The sequence below is a fragment of the Maylandia zebra genome, linkage group LG22 (genome assembly GCF_041146795.1).
Source record: "Maylandia zebra isolate NMK-2024a linkage group LG22, Mzebra_GT3a, whole genome shotgun sequence".
Taxonomy (NCBI): Eukaryota; Metazoa; Chordata; class Actinopteri; order Cichliformes; family Cichlidae; genus Maylandia; species Maylandia zebra.
Window position 1 is genome coordinate 9,448,747 of NC_135187.1, and position 17,279 is coordinate 9,466,025.

General features: G+C 39.7%; 1 protein-coding gene across 2 annotated transcripts; it reads left to right on the forward strand.

Annotated features, from left to right (window-relative positions):
- The first annotated feature begins 866 nt into the window (after positions 1-866).
- On the forward strand, positions 867-17,122 carry lipea (lipase, hormone-sensitive a). 2 transcript variants are annotated; one of them, XM_004569213.3, is made up of 11 exons: positions 867-961; positions 5,733-5,980; positions 7,846-8,130; positions 8,636-8,726; positions 8,838-8,983; positions 9,076-9,261; positions 9,655-9,804; positions 9,966-10,110; positions 10,616-10,843; positions 13,210-13,589; positions 16,049-17,122. In XM_004569213.3, exons 1-11 carry the CDS (start codon positions 952-954, stop codon positions 16,274-16,276), a joined length of 2,097 nt encoding a protein of 698 aa, XP_004569270.1. In that variant the 5' UTR covers positions 867-951; the 3' UTR covers positions 16,277-17,122. The 2 variants fall into 2 exon arrangements, with proteins under 2 accessions (XP_004569270.1, XP_004569271.1); XM_004569214.6 differs by lacking the exon at positions 867-961 and adding an exon at positions 2,878-3,045.
- Positions 17,123-17,279: the final 157 nt, after the last annotated feature.

The following is a 17,279-nucleotide window of genomic DNA, read 5'->3' on the forward strand; positions in this document are numbered from 1 at the left end:
TTTCTTGTTTTAATCATACTGTGTGATTCCGTACTATTCATGGTTCTTAGTTGTTTTCTGCTTATGTTATATTTATAGTTTCTAGTCTAGTGCCTTCCCTTGTTTCACTAAACTAAACGTGGAACACAGGGAAGGCACTCATGTCCTGAATGTTTCCAACACATTGATAGCATGGTTGCTTTGCTCCTGTGTCTTTTTAGGTCCCTTCCAGCTTTTTATTTTGTTATTACCCTCTTGTCTGGTCTGTCTTTCATGGGCACACTTTCTTCTCATCGGAAACATCATTCGCCCACATCAATTTCTCCAACTGCTCCAAATATGACTCAAAATTCCTTCCTTCGATTCATTATATTCGACAACACGACCCACAGTGTTTTTTCTTATGTTTGAACAGTCCCTCAACAGCCTCTTTAACACTGAAATTTTTTTAAAATCCTGGTCGCTAGTTGTGAAATTCTTGAATACTGGAGGGCAACAATTCACTCTATTACAAAAACGATATGTCCAAATGAACAGAATCAACCTTTTTGGGACCCCGATAAGAAGTGAGCCACCTTTTTTAGTAAAGACAACCCAGGGTTAATCCTCAAGTTATCTTGATAGTAGTAGTAGAGGCCTCTAAGATGAAAGAACAGAGATTGCTTTACTTTGTAATTTGTCAAGGAAGACACCAATTGCCTTGCTTGTCCTGACTGTCCTGTCACTAATATATAGTGAATAAATGTCCTAGTCATCAGAACTTTGATTTAAATCAGATTATATAATATAATGGCTGCCATGGCATCAAAATATGCAGCTCAGTATTGACAATCCTTGTTTTTATCCCACCTGTGGATTAATAATAATGCTAACTGGTGTCATGGTAGACACGTGAACGCGCTTTTCTCACATGACGTTACCCAGCATTCTGCGGGCGAGCTCACAGAGATCGTCAGAAGATCAAGGAAGAAGATGCGGGAAGGTGAGTGAAGGCATTTACTACACAACGAGGTCACATAACCGCCCACATAACATAACATCTGTCGTGTTAGGCTCATCTGCACAGTGTTATCCAGCTAAACAAACGTTAGCGACGTTTTAGGTGGTTGTATCTGTTTGTAAACGGTGGCATTTGGCAGTATTGGAGGAGGACGCGCTTACAGTCCCGAAACTTCGCGTTATGGGCGAAGTTGTCACCGGTAGCAAACTGTTGCTCGTTGTTAGCTTCGACAGTGGGCGCGTTTTCAGCGTTTAAGATATCCGGTTTGCTGTTTAAAACGCGGAATGATACAGACTGTAAATGTGAAACCAATGTCCGGGAAGACAAGTGATAGTGATAGCGGACAGAGCAGCCTGCTACCGCTGTTGCTGACAAGTGTTTGCTACTGTTAGCTGTTTAGTTTGAAAGGGGTTGCCATGTGACAAGCCAGGCTTTTTATTTTGATAAATAAAGAGATTTAGCAGGGAAGCAAGTTTGCTCACGTCGAAAGAGGCGTGGACTCATCGTTAAACAGATGTCACCAAGCTGCCACGAATGATCATTTAGTTTAGTTTTGGTTATGTAACTTCGAAACTGAAACACGGAATCACTGTAATATTATCACAAAACCGGACCATTGCAGGTGGAACAGTGAGTCACGTTTCACATCTGGCCAGCGGAAGAGTGAAATTATAATTTAGGGTGTTGTTTCGGTCTAAGTGTTGATTGCGTTGTCCATTGATATTCGTTTACATTTTAAACTCCAGTTGTTAAAATGTAAACAAAACGGACTCATTTAGTAATGAGCAGTAATAATCCTACCTTTAGACAACATAAACTAGTAGCAAGTATTAAAATATATGTATATGTAAAAGATAAAGTAGTTGCAGTTTCATATGTGAGGAGCCATGGATGGTGAGCCACAAGCACCACCCTTTTGTGAGGTAGTTTTTGTTGTTTTTCCACAGACAAACATAGATAGATGGCCCTGTGCTGAGGATAAGTAGGCTAACATGAAAGCAGCTTCATTCAAGTTTGTGAAGGAAGGGGAAAAGGGATCTGCAGCATATGAAAGGCAGTGGTTGCCAAATAATATCAAGAGCTGCAGCTAAATAGTGTCTAAAAGCACAAAATAAGATTAATCGTCTGATCAGACTTCTGAAAAGCTCAACAGGAGAAAAAAAGAAAATGCAAAGAAGTGCAAGTGATCTCTTTTTGTAGGGTTTTCGAAGAACTTACACAGATCTTCGAAGTATAGCCATAAGGAATAAACTTTCCTGATGATGTTCCCAAGAACTGAGGTTTATTTGTGGTTGGGGTCCTAGTTACCACTGGTGTTTCTAAGAAACAGTGGAGCTGAATGATTCTTTGAAATTTCACTTTGACCTTTACATTGGGAACAGTCTCAGAAAAGGGAAGTGAACTGAGTTTTTGTTATCTGTAGGCCTGCAGCGAATCAGCAAGTATGTTATTGATCCAGACTAACCAACTAGGCTAAAACTAAAATTTACACTCAGATATAAAGCCAAATTTGGGAACTGTTTTATGTCCAAAGCCTTTTAAACAAAGACAATTTAAACCTTTAATCCCATTCTTCAATAACGAGTCATGTTGCTTAACTGTGCAGCACCTTGCATGGTGCTTTATAAACATTGCACATTGTAGTCCAGACAGTGAAGAAGAAAAACACTAAATTAATGTTAAATATGATATAAAAACATGTTACTGCAAACATGTTAATGGGTTGTTAAAAACATGACAAATTACCACCTGAAAAATGAATAAACCCTGACTAAAAAGGGTGATTTTGTGCCGTGTTTTTTGCACGCTGTTTGAAAATTCATGGCAACCGCTTCAATGAAAGTTCAAATCTAAAATAACAAAAAGATAAGTCATCCATCCTTTTTCTTCTGCTTATCTGAAGTTGGGTCATGGGGACAGCAACCTAAGCAGGGAAGCCGAGAATTCTCTCTCCCCACCCACCTCCTCCAGCTTATCAAGGGAAACGTCGAGGTGTTCCCAGGCCAGCCGCTGCATACATCGGTCGGACCAGCTTACCCAGAAGGCCTCAGCTGACTCCTTTCGATGTATGACTAGACTCCTCTGCATACATGATACGTTTATCTGCGATCTAATTTTTTCACCTTTAAAAGAACTAGCAATAATAGCGTTAACAACAAATCAGGCCGAGGTTAACAGATTTAATGTCGTTTCTCATCATATGCATCTGGTAGTAGATGGTTGCATGACATTAGGACACAACTATTTACTGGCATCGTGTATCAATTAATGTATAAAACAATTAGATTAAATGACTATTACATCTGGTACCGACTAGTGATAGTAGCAACGGTTAGTCAACTATTTGGCTAGTCACACACAGTAGTTAACTAACTACTTAAACATCTAAAAATAAAGGCAAACCAGTAAAGTTTTGCATGGGCCACTGACCTGGCACTGTAAGGCTGGGCACTGAATTATTATTAACATCAATTATTAACATTATCAGCATCTACACCATCAGAACTTTTTCTGCACCATGAAATTTTACATCAAACCGCAGGTTAAGCCTCAGTTCTGAGAATGCTGATGTACTCGCTTTTCTTCATTGCACATGCTCATTTATAGGCTTGCAAACTCACTTATTCACTACCACACGTAAACACACAGACAACACACACCAAATCTACTTCATCCTGAAGATATAATAATGTCAGAACTCTTATTTTTCCATCTGTTAATGTAAGTATGTATACCTATTTTTATCTAATATCACCATACTTCAGATTATTTAATTTTGCATTTAAGAAAATATTTTCTTAAGAAATATGTTTTTGATATGGCACGCAAATACAGCAGTAAGGTTTTTTTTTGACAAATGTGGATTGCAGTGAAACTAATAAAAATATTGCAATGTCAAAAATCAGCAGTTCATTTTACTCTGTTGAATATTTATTATTGCTCAATTAGCGATAGAATAGCTGATTACTATAATCTATAGCTGCAGCCCTTTCCTCTGTGCGAGCTTGTTTCTAACTGCTGTTTAGTGGGCTTTGCAGGCAGATGTGCATCACACTGCAGCCCTTATAGCATTAAAATATTGTGAGAAGCCTAAAGGTCATCTCTCTAAGGCACGGAGTGCTGCCCAGAAATGGAAAAACACAATCGACCATGTGTCAAAACTGCGACAAAGCTTTCAGTGTTTATGAGCATCTCCACATTTGGCACGGTGTCCCGATTTCACTCTTCGCTGCAGGCTCTGCGCTCTGACAGCTGCTGCTGACATGAAAGATTTTACTTTTCTTTTTTTAGTAAAGCCACACCACACACACTGGTCCATTGTCTCCATGATCATTTCCACAATGGCTTTTAATGTAGCACGACGATGCATGTTAAACTGTGACTGCTCTTTTTATTAATCATCATATGCAATATGATCTTTAGTGGGTGAATGTCCTCTCCTGTGTTGTGTGTGTGTGTGTGTGAGATATTTAGGAACGCATTAATTCAACTTTTTCCAGTTTTAATTCAATATAGGGTGCCAATTAGACACCAGTGTTGAATTAAAAAACTATTCCTCACTGTGGGAAGAGACTGGGAAGAATTCTTTATGTGTAAAGAAACATCTAGTTTGACTTTCCTTTAATTGATCAGAGTCTGCTGATTCTGGAGTGCAGGATAGCAGTTTCTATTCCTGCTTTATGACACATGACTGTTAAATTGAAATAATCCTAATAAAAAATTAAAAGCATTCCAACAAGTGCTACAGCAAACATAACGGGTGAACAGATGGGCCCATAGATCAGCTCTTTACCACTGACAGCCGATCCAGCTTTTGTTAGTCGGGATTGAATGGGTATCAGATCCAAATCGAATTGGTGCATCCATGGTGGACAATCCCACGACACTTTGGGTAACCCTGTGTATGTAGTTTGTTTCCTTTTTTAGTTGGAAGTTTGTTTTTTGTTTCATGTTTTGCAAAGTTCTGTGTTGGAGGTTGTTGAACTCCAAGCCTCAAGGTCTGGTGTCCTGCAGGTTTTAGATTTCACCCTGCGTCAACACACCTGAATCAAATGATTAGTTCATTACCAGATCTCTGGAGGACTTCATAACGTGTTGTGAACGTAATTTAGCCATTTAAATCGGCTGTATTGGATCAAGGACACATTTAAAACCTGGAGGACACCGGACCTTGAGCCCTGGAGTTCCCCGACCCACAGCTAAATCATCAAATGTAAGACATCATGCAATGTGTCGTTGTCAGGGAAGGTAAATAGTGTTGTTACAGCAAAGATGTTGCAACGTGACATTGTTATATTACTTAAACATTTTTTTCAAGATTAATTGCTGACAATATGATGCAGCACAGACCCAATGGCCAGTACACTACTGGATACCTTCCCAGTTATATTATAATAAAGGGCGTGAATTCATTTCATTTTCATTTGGAGATGCACCATCTTTGCCATTACAGAAGTCTTCCACAGATTTGTTTATTATTTTGTGACTGCCACGTTTTCTCCTTATCTTTATTGCTCTTTATTGCATAACAGTCAGCTGCTCTCATGAGGTCAGTTGAACTTCAACCCTTGAACAGATAATACAGTGTAATCACTGGCAATGAGATCACTGCGATCTTTGGGTTTCCCCTAAGTCTTTTATTTAGATGTATAAAGCGCACATCAGAGGTTTGCTGTATCGACACAGAGAGCTTCAAATGAATGACAAGTTTCACTCGGCGGTCTCTTCTTCTTTCTCTCTCTTTCCTTCACAGCCCCAGAAATGGATTACGAGGTTGTGTTTGCAACCTTGGAGAAAGTGTGCCAAGACAACATCTCTGTTTTTTGCGGGCCTTCTCGTTTGCCACACGGCACTGCTGTTGAGCGTCTGGTCACTTGTGTGAAACAGATTCAGGAACATGGTCGAGCCCTGGAGCCTGTAGTAACCAGCTTCACCGCCGTCTATCACCATTATGACTTTGATGCACAAACACCCGGGAATGGCTACCGCACGCTGGTCAAGGTATGACGGTGGCTGGACCGTGTGTGTTATGTGACTAACAGTGTGTTTGGTTTTTCACATCTTTGGTTTAAATCATTAGAAAAAAATCTGTTTATTAGATTGTAGGTTATTGCATTTTAACAACAACAACATTTTAATATTTGTATTTCTGCAAATATTAGAAGTGTGGGGTTCACATGATTCAAGTACAGATTCACTCATTTTTATTGATCTATTTATCCATTTTCTTCTGCTTATCGAGTTCAGGATAATGGGAGGGTTGGACCTTATTGTTTTTGCTCAGTTAACATATTTTTCCATTTAGGTTTTTCATTTGAGTTTTTTTTTTTTTCAAGTTTATAGAAATTCAGCAACAATATAAAAATATCAATTCAGTTCAGGAGATCTTTTTTATGTGTAAACCTTAAATTTAAAAAAAATCTGTTGATATCTTGAGTTATACAGACACTCCTAAAGCATGAGAAATAGTAGACATTGTGCATAGGAATAAAACAAATTAACAATTAACAAACAAACTAAGTAATGCAAAAGTCTGTAGAAGACTGACAAAATATGATATCAGTCTGATTAATTGTCTGCAGTGAGTTAACCCTTTAAGACCTACCATAGAACCAAGTCCGCCAGAGCTTACTTTATATTTTTACATGCTGTGGAGCCATTTTAGGGAATATTTCAAGTTGCTATACATCAATACAACTGTTATAGCCCAAATTTTAATAATATGTATGCATTAAGTCCATAGTAACTACATAAATTGCAAAAAAGTGCAATAAACTACAAAAAAATTGAAAATCGTTTTTGTTTTTTTTACATATATTTCTACTTCGAGAAATTTAAGAGGCTTATCCCTCAAAACTTTAAATACAAAAAAGTTGCAAAAAAATAGTTTACAACAACAGGAAATTTATTTTGAGTGTCTTCATAATTTTATTTTTGAGATACACCAATTTTTATTTACTGCAGAAGAAACTAAAATAAATCCTATAATGCAAATTTGCAAAGAAAACAGCATGTGCATCAAAATAAACGATTTAAAGCAGTTCAATTTGAGTTCTAGGCATCCCAGAAACTATTCAGAAAAGCATGAAGTCTAACATGACTTTTAAAAACACCAGTATAGGCTTATAAGGCCTATAAATAAAAAACTACATTTTCTGTGAAAATGACGTCACTTCCGGTTACGGGCAGGTAATGGCGGACATGCGATAGTTCGCGCTGACGTCAATGTAGGAAGTGTTATTAACAGCTGATCGGATCGGCAAAGCCTGTTTCTGGAATATTATGTTTTTGTTCCTGCAAGCGCTTTTTATGCAATTTTTGCAAAGCTTTATGTGGAAGGAAAACGTGACCTAGGACAAGCTGATGGCATAAGATGTAAGTACAACTCCTCCGGTTTTATATGCAAAAAAATTATTGCGCTAGCTTACGCGGTTCCGGTTCTACAGGGTTTTAAAAATAGTTACGCAAAACGGAGCGTGCTGCTCTGACCGGCTTTAAAGGGTTAAAGTACAAACTCTGCAAATTGGAAAACAACCACAAAATTCTTTAATGGTTTAAAAATGGTTGACTTCCTGTGTGGTTTAAGGTTTGGTGGTTACACTACTGTGAAATGTAGTTCTTCCTTAAGTTTATATAGTAGGTACCAAGATTGAACCAAGATTAAAACAATCTTAAATTTTCATAGGTTTTGGAGCACATCATAAATGTTATAATAATCACTACAGATATAAAAAGCCCATCATCTCAGTGTGTGATTGGGCTGCATGAGAGCCTTTTTTAAAATTAACTATATTTCATGAAAAGCCATAATAAACATGTGCATTTCATGTATGCCTTCCAACCTCTCATCCTGTTTCTTCTTTCAGGTCTTGGAGGCTTGCCTTTTGCACATCATCCACAAAGCCCGTTACATTGCCTCCAGTTACAGCAACCCCTTCTTCAGGGTTGACCACAACACGTCTGAGATGGAGGCGTACTGCAGCGCCCTTTGCCAGCTCCGAGCTCTTCTCCATCTCGCCCAGCAGCTGATCAACGACAACGACTGCGGCCAGCTGTACTCCCTGCAGGACAAGGACCTGAGCCGCAGCTTTGTGCAGGAGTACTCCTCCATGCACAAAGCGTGTTTCTACGGCCGCTGTCTGGGCTTTCAGGTCAGCTAACAGTGGAGACATATTTGTAATCAACTTTATTGTTTTATTATATATATATATTTTTTTGTTGGTTTGATTTGTCAATTCTGCCACCTGCAGCCCTGCTGTAGGTTTTAGACTTTTCCCCTAATAAAAACATGACAAGGATTTTAACTGCGATTTAATTTCTGGCAGCTTAAATTACATTTATTTTTATTATTTAGAAATAAAAGCAAAGGCTTCACAGACTATCATTAAGTACTGTAATATAGGCTCATTACGCTTACTATATGCAGATTAGGCAAGTTTACACTGGGCCCCATGAACTAAGGCCCAGCCACCAGATGCTCCTGGGCCTGGTTCCAGGGCGAGCCCCTGGTAACCCTGTCCCAGGCAGGGTGAACCGATCCCTAGGTCTTTCACACAAGTCTCTTATGTTTTGTGGTTGTAATTAATACTTAAAAATAAGTAAGAGCCCTGTCTTTTGAATGTATTTATTAAATGCCCCTCTTATTTTGTTTCACAGTACTCCCCTTCCATTCGCCCATTCCTGCAGACTGTTGTCATAAGTATGGTTTCATATGGAGAAACCTATGGTAAACAACAGTCAGGCTTAGGTGAGGTTTTTTTTATTTTATTTAGGATGTTGTCAAAAGTTACATTTCCTTCTTCTGAATGGGTATTTTTACCTTTAACCATCTTTAAAATAAGTATCTGTCCTCCTTTAGGAACAGCAGCCTTGTCTCTCCTCACATCAGGGAAGTATGTTATTGATCCAGAGCTCCGGGGCGCTGAGTTTGAGCGCATTACCCAGAATCTGGACATGCAGTTCTGGAAGTCCTTCTGGAACCTCACAGAGTCCGGCCTATTAACAGTAGGCAGAATCACAGACTCCTTCTTTTGCTTGTCTTTTACCTAAAGTTATCTTCAGCATTTGAACTTTCTTCCATTTCTTACTCTTTTCAGGGCTTCAACAGAATAGCCTCCAAACAAGTGCAAGTAAACTTCACCATGACCGTGCCTCCAGTCACTCTACGCCTTCCTCTGGCCTCCGACCCCAGGCTCTCTGTCACCGTGTCACCTCCAATAGCTCACTGGGGCCCCGGGCCAGTCCACATGCGTCTGATCTCCTATGAACTCCGAGAAGGACAGGTGAAGGTCAACAACTCGTAGAGTAGAAGAAGAAGAAAAAAGACATTTTATGTAGAGAAGGCATTTAAAAGACTATAATATGTAAATACAGTTGTTGACACGACTGACCAATATGGTGAGGATCAGACTTTTTACAGAATAAGCGCAGTAAATAAATTCTGTATTTTTTGTATTATGTGTTTTTGAGATTGGATAAAACTAGTAGAGCTATTTTAGTAACCAGTAAAATTTGCTTATGGATGGGCAATGAAAAATGAGCACAGGGGAAATATTCAAGGTTTTCATTAGAGAGCTGCAAAAATGTGGTTGTACACATGCTGAAAGATGACTTCTGTTAAAAGACTTGATTGCTTTGTTTACTTTATTTTATGATCTCATCCTTTCACTTTACAGGACAGTGAAGAGCTTCTAGTTTTGTCCCGTGCTAAGCCTCCCCCCATCTCCACCCATCTGCCCTGGGTACAGAAACAGCCTCGCTCCCCCTGGCTGCTCATCCACTTCCATGGAGGGGGCTTTGTGGCCCAGACTTCGAAGTCTCACGAGGTACAAAACAGAAGACAGACTTTTTTCTTTTTTATCTGTCATAGCTGTTCTGATTAATTCTACTCAAATTCCAATGATAATAATAGTAACAGGTAGCATTAGATCTTGCATTCCTGTGAAAATAAATTAATCGCATGCCTTTTAACCCACTCGTGTTGCAGAACTATCTTCGCAGCTGGTCGAAGGAGCTGAATGTCCCGGTCCTCTCCGTCGACTACTCTCTGTCACCTGAAGCACCCTTTCCCAGAGCTCTAGAGGAATGTTTTTACGCCTACTGCTGGGCACTGAATAACTGTCACCTGCTGGGTCAGTGTGTGTTATCTTACTGTAAAGCTAAACTCATTGTAATTCATGGACCACATGTTGCCTAATTTGATTTAAAGTGGGGCAAACCAGTAAAACCAGTCCATAATGACCTATTTTTTTCAAATTTTGTCTTTCTTATAAGTTTTTCTGAGAATTTTTGAAACTGTTCATGAACCCCAAAGCCAAGAAAGCCATAAAATCATCCTTTACCCCACTCTCTACTTTTTATACTTTAGGAATTTTCTCTTGTTTAATTTTTTCTCATGAGAGATTAATTTAAAAACAGATGATAAATAGTCTGAGATATCTTAAGTTAAAAAAAGTACACAACAGTACACCACACATAAATGACTGCATTTACTGCAAGTAGTAGATTGAGCACTAGATTGACAAAATCATGGCAGGAAGTATTTTTACAGTTTAAAAATATCACAACAGCACATCTGAATCTGCAGCCATGGCCCCAAAGAATTATTGTGGGAATTATTTTTGTTTTTATTGTCAGGCTCCACTGCAGAGCGAGTTTGTCTGGCAGGCGACAGTGCTGGAGGGAATCTCTGCATCACCGTGTCCATGAAGGCCATATCCACCGGCATCCGAATCCCTGATGGCATTATGGCCGCCTACCCCGCCACTTTGCTCACCACCGATGCTTCACCCTCCCGCCTGCTCACTCTCATTGACCCGCTGTTGCCTCTAGGTGTACTCACCAAGTGCATTAATGCTTATGCAGGTATGTGTGTGTGCAGGGCGTGTGTGCCTGCATGGAGATCAGGTGTGTTGTTTTACAGATCATTTAACACAAGTACATCCAGGTGCCACCTGACAAGAACACGGAATATTAAGAGGATTTATGTATAAACCGTCAAATGCGGGAGGAAAAACTTACGATTTGTCTGCCCTGTCAAACTTCTAATTAAGCATGTACTAAAAACAAAATCCGTGCCTACCTTCGATTTAATCTTCATTGCACCGCCTAGATGTCTTCCTGTTGTCAGCCACGCATAACTGCCAAAGCAAAAACTGGAAGGTTTCAGTCATGTGACCTGTTGTTCACTTGTTGTTAATTACCAAAAACAAAGACATGTATTTATCACCATCATTCTAATAATATAAGTGTTTCATGCTTTGTCTGAGTGGACCTGTACTATATGTGGTTCTGCTTTTGCTGTCATACCACAACCATTTTTAAACCGGGAAATAATGACATAATTTCAACAATGGCCGCCCCTCCCTGAGCCTCATTCTGCCAGAGGTTTCTTCCTGTTAAAAGGGAGTTTTTCCTTTCCAGTGTCGCCAAAGCGCTTGCTCATAGGGGACATCTGATTGTTGGGTTTTCGCTGTTTTCTCTGTATTATTGTTGGGGTTTAGCCTACAAAAACAATGTAAAGCGCCTTGAGGTAACTGTTGCTGTAATATGGCACTATATAAAGAGAACTGAGTTGAGCTGAGTCTGCTGGCAGACTGGGCAAACTGGGTATAATTTGGTATATTTAATGAAGCCATGCAAACATTTTCCTTAATATCTGTAAATATATTTACAAGTTACATCCTCATGTAAGTTGTAGCCGTCATAGATTCAGGATATACCTACTTAATAAACAACCTTAAGCTCTGTTAAAAACTGGAACCAAACAATTTTACACTTAATCCAAGTGTCACAATCTAAAGCCAAAAGCACATTTTTTTTCTATAAGCATCAATATCATGGGATATACTAGCAGCCCTGCACCAATTTAATGTCTGTGATGCAGAGTAACAAAAACCAGCACTGGTACTCTGGAAGTTTGATCTGCTTTCTGATCATTTCCAGATAATTAACTTTTAAAAAGATCATTTTGGCTAAAATTTGAAGGCTTGTATAGGCAAATTAGTCAGCCGGCGTAGAGACGAATCACAGAATCTATTATTAAAAATGTACAGAGCAGATTACATCCTGGCTGTCTCAATGCATTTTAGAGCTGAATGTCAATGTGACGGTTGATACACACAAAGGAGCCGCAGCAGACGTGATGAAGCCTGCTCGTCAGTTATGAGCAGCAGAGATCTGGGTGTGTTTATTAGCGCTCTGGAATGTAACTGCTGTAAAACAGTCTGAAAATAACGCATTATTTTTATGATTCACCGCTTTGTTTTTACTGACACTGCTCCCTCTCTTTATTTATTTTTTGGCTCACTCCACCACTGCCTCTCATTCTCTGACTTCATTACTGGCGTAATAAGCCAAAAGATAAAGCCAGCACAGCCTCACCAATCCATTAATGCTCATATTTCACATATCTTACATTTGTTTTGCTGTTCTTCATCTGGTTTCTTTTAGGTTCCTGAGTTGTTGTTTTTTTAACGATGGCACTTGTTGCGTTTGTCTTCTTGCACCCAGCTGCACCCAAGAAGTGTTTCAGGGTCAAAAAGAGACTGAGTGTTGTAATCCCCCAAGACTCTATTGGTATACAGACAATAGTACATCTAGATTTAAATCAAGGTGAAAATGAGAAGACTTACTGGAATAAAGTCTCAAAGTTGTAGTTGGGTAGTAGTTGTGATACAACTGTTCACGATCATCAGTTATATTTGAGACTGAAGCAGAAGGTCTCTGTCAAAGATAATCCAAGAGTTATTCAATAGATGTTCGGTGGATTTAATACCAAGTGCTTCTGAAGCTGTTTTTTCAGTTGTTTTTCTCAAGTACAACTTACTAACCGCTGAAAAGACTTTGAAATACAACCCTCTTATAACCATACAGTGCTCTGTATAGTTACACAGTCAAACCCTCTATCTACCTCTCATCCATGGCCACTTTAAAATCACTAATAGCATGTTTTTGGACTGTGGGATTGAGCTGGATACAGAAAGCCTCTGTTCATATGTGACAAATTCTTCTCATGTATAAGCAATAGAACACCCTCTTTTTAAAGTACCTTAAAAAGTACTTGTAAAACTCTTAGGTATTGGGCATATCTGCTGATTTGTAGTTCAGTGGATATTCTCTAATAATTCACAAGTGTGTGCCAGACTCGTGTGTGGGTTTTTTGTTTTTGTTGTTTGTTTTACTTTATGGTTGCTGTTTCCTCTGCTGACTAAACGTTGGTATCCTCTCAGGTATAGACTACCAGACGGTGCAGCCTGCAATGGGGAGCAGCACTCTGAGCACTCTGAGTAGAGACACGGCCATGCTGCTCAGTGATCTCACTCAGGGTGCCTCTAACTGGATCCAGTCCTTTCTGGACCCAAGGCGGACTTCAGGTCGCTCGCTCTCCCGCTCGTCTTCACAGAGACAGACTGAAACCCACATGTCCAACCAAGCTTCCGTACCCAACTCTGGAGCTCAGCTTTGTTACCCACAAGGCTTTGAGCCTCTGCGCTCTGAGTCTCTTGCTATGGTTAACCCAACATCCTGTCCAGTTATAAAGAATCCATTTGTGTCACCCCTGCTGGCTCCCAACAGCATGCTGAAAGGCCTGCCACCTGTGCACATAGTGGTAAGAAAGGAGATGGAAAGAGTTCATGTTTAGATTAGGATTTGGGCAACTTTTGGAATTTCTAGCCATAAAACTCGATTTGTTGTCACACAATAGACACCTCTGTCTTTTTCTTTAGTTGATCAGTTTTGCCCATGGGCTTCACACTCATAGACATCCAGTATACATGGGTGTATACATATATTCGCCCATGTATACTAAAGGCTGCCCAAAGTATATTTGAAACTAATGTTTTTCTTTACTTAATTATCACTCTAACCAGTGGATAACAACAATCCCCACACTTTTATTTTGAAGTTCAGTCACTGCTTACTAGCGGTGGCCTTCTTGACTGGTTCTCCATGCATGGGGTTAGATCGATGAGCGGGTCTGTTGCCTCTTTTCCACTAGTGCCTTCTCTGCTCGCCTTGACTCAACTTGAGAAAAGTCCTGTGATGTCATCTGTGTCTGACACAAACAACAAGTGACAATGGAGGACATCGAGACGATATGGTATACAGTGGCTTGCAGAAGTATTCGGCCCCCTTGAACTTTGTCACATTACAGCAATTTTATTGGAATTCCACGTGAAAGACCAACAAAGTGGTGCACACGTGAGAAGTGGAACGAAAATCATACATGATTCCAAACATTTTTTACAAATAAATAACTGCAAAGTGGGGCGTGCGTAATTAATCAGCCCCCCTGAGTCAATACTTTGTAGAACCACCTTTTGCTGCAATTACAGCTGCCAGTCTTTTAGGGTTTGTCTCTACCAGCTTTGCACATTTAGAGACTGAAATCCTTGCCCATTCTTCTTTGCAAAACAGCTCCAGCTCAGTCAGATTAGATGGACCACATGGCTTGTGGCAAACTGAAAACAGGACTTCTTATGGTTTTCTGTTAACAATGGCTTTCTTCTTGCCACTCTTCCATAAAGGCCAACTTTGTGCAGTGCATGACTAATAGTTGTCCTATGGACAGATTCCCCCACCTGAGCTGTAGATCTCTGCAGCTCGTCCAGAGTCACCATGGGCCTCTTGGCTGCATTTCTGATCAGCGCTCTCCTTGTTCGGCCTGTGAGTTTAGGTGGACGGCCTTGTCTTGGTAGGTTTGCAGTTGTGCCATACTCCTTCCATTTCTGAATGATGGCTTGAACAGTGCTCCGTGGGATGTTCAAGGCTTGGGAAATCTTTTTGTAGCCTAAGCCTGCTTTAAATTTCTCAATAACTTTATCCCTGACCTGTCTGGTGTGCTCTTTGGACTTCATGGTGTTGTCGCTCCCAATATTCTCTTAGACAACCTCTGAGGCCGTCACAGAGCAGCTGTATTTGTACTGACATTAGATCACACACAGGTGCACATTTAGTCATTAGCACTCATCAGGCAACGTCTATGGGCAACTGACTGCACTCATAACAAAGGGGGCTGAATAATTACGCACACCCCACTTTGCAGTTATTTATTTGTAAAAACAAAAATGTTTGGAATCATGTATGATTTTGGTTCCACTTCTCACTGTACACCACTTTGTGTTGGTCTTTCACGTGGAATTCCAATAAAATTGATTCATGTTTGTGGCTGTAATGTGACAAAATGTGGGAAAGTTCAAGGGGGCCGAATACTTTTGCAAGCCACTGTACCTACTGCTCTGTGTATTGCTTTTTGTCTGACGTATGAGCCACATTGTTCGTTTTTATTCTGGTCTTCGAAATACTGGTTTTGTTTTTTTGTGAAGGAGTTGCTCTCATGACTCATTGAGTGATGCCATTGATTGGACAATCAGTGGCATGCAGTCCATTGACGTCACCTTTTCAGATCAACTTCGCTCATTTGAAATCCCGGTTGAGCAGGTACTTAAAGTACCTGTTACCAAGTACTATCACTTATTGGAAAACCCTAAAAACTGAGTTGAGCCGAACTGAGTAGGTACCACTGGAAAAGGGCTATTGTGTTAGTCTTTTGACAGACTGTCTATTGTGTACCCTGTCTCTGTCCTATGACAGTTGGGATGAGCCCCAGATCTCTCGCCTGAACAGAAAAAAATAGGTGGAATAGAAAAACATTGATTATGACTCCAGCAGAAAGACATAACAAGAGAGTGTTTCTAAAGCAACTTTATTGCTGTGGCTGGCTCAAAAGGCTGCAGAACAGGGAGGCACATGGAACACATTTAGATACATTTAGAAAGGGTAAAAGAAAAGTTTTGTGAGAGGAACGAGGAGAAAATTTGACCACAGGCAGAGGTCCAATCACATGTGCTTCGAGATTGTCATTTGAGACAATATGTAGCACTCACAGATCATTGGTAGCTGAGTCACACAGTGGCTCAACGGGACAGATGCTCTAGAAAATGTACTAGATACAAAAGGCACTTTTAACATTTAGCTTACTTGATTTCTCCTCATAAAGTCCAGTGTGAGTTGAACTGCAGTCTATTACTCACAGCAGAATTTGAATTGACTCTTCCTCCCACGCAGGCCTCTGCTCTCGATGCCCTGCTGGACGACTCTGTGATGTTTGCCAAGAAGCTTCGAGACATGGGCCAACCTGTGAGTCTGACAGTGGCGAAGGACCTCCCACATGGCTTCCTCAGCCTGTACCAGCTCTCCAAGGAGACGGATGTGGCTGCAGAAGTCTGCGTAGCACGAATAAGGGAGGTTTTTGAGCAAGAAAACCCACCGCACGATCTTGTGGAAGAGACTTAATTAAACATGTGTTAAGAGTGCCAACTTATCGGGATGACTGATCCAATATTCTTGGGACTTCTAAATAAAGAAAAAAAGAGAGAGAAAGATCTGACAGAAAAGTGAAAAAGAAACAAATGAGGAGGAATTACAAGCACAAAGTGGAGGAAGCTTTGTCGTTCTGCACTTTAACCCCGCACAGCGTTTTCTGTAGGTAGTCGCGTTCAAGAGAACCACTGAAAACTTCTTACAACCAGCTTTAATAGGATCCTAATAATAATAATAACGACAAAAAACATAGTTATGAAGTATTTTTCTACCAGGATTTACATGTTTACAATCTGTTGAACATTCAGAGTATCACAGACTGACAGAAATTTTACTCAGAAAATCACAATAACCAGCTCTTGTAGTAATTTATCACCTGATGGAAGATTTCTGAAGTCAGTAAGCTGCTGTGCCTAAAATTCAAAGCTGTCTAAACATATACGATCTATGTCAGAAACACTTTATTTCACAATGCCTACGTCAAACTGACCGGTGTTAATGGTTTACTTGTATAGGAATCACCTTCCAGATGCACTGTAGTATTATTATTATTATTATTATTATTATTATTATTATTATTATTATTATCATTATTATTGTTATTTGGATAAGGTGTGTCATCTGTTTTGGGTTGTTGGGTTTTTTGTTGTTTCTTTTTTTTACAGTTTGTTACATGTTTACTTACCATTAAAAAGGCCATCACCTTGTATTTACCAGCAGTATCTGGTACCAGCGTGAAAGTAACTTTATAAGGTGTAAATTAACTGTTTTATCATGTTGTTATTCTTTCACAACTGTTGAATAAAACTACACTCTGAAGTTTTTGCATTTGCATTTTTTTTAATGAGGTGCATGGTGATAACTCAGATTAGTGAATCTGAGCATTACCTGTCCTTCTTCAACGTTAGGTGTCACAGATGTTGACAGGAAGTAAACTTGCTTTTGATTAGTTTAAATTCAATGTTTATGTTGGTGG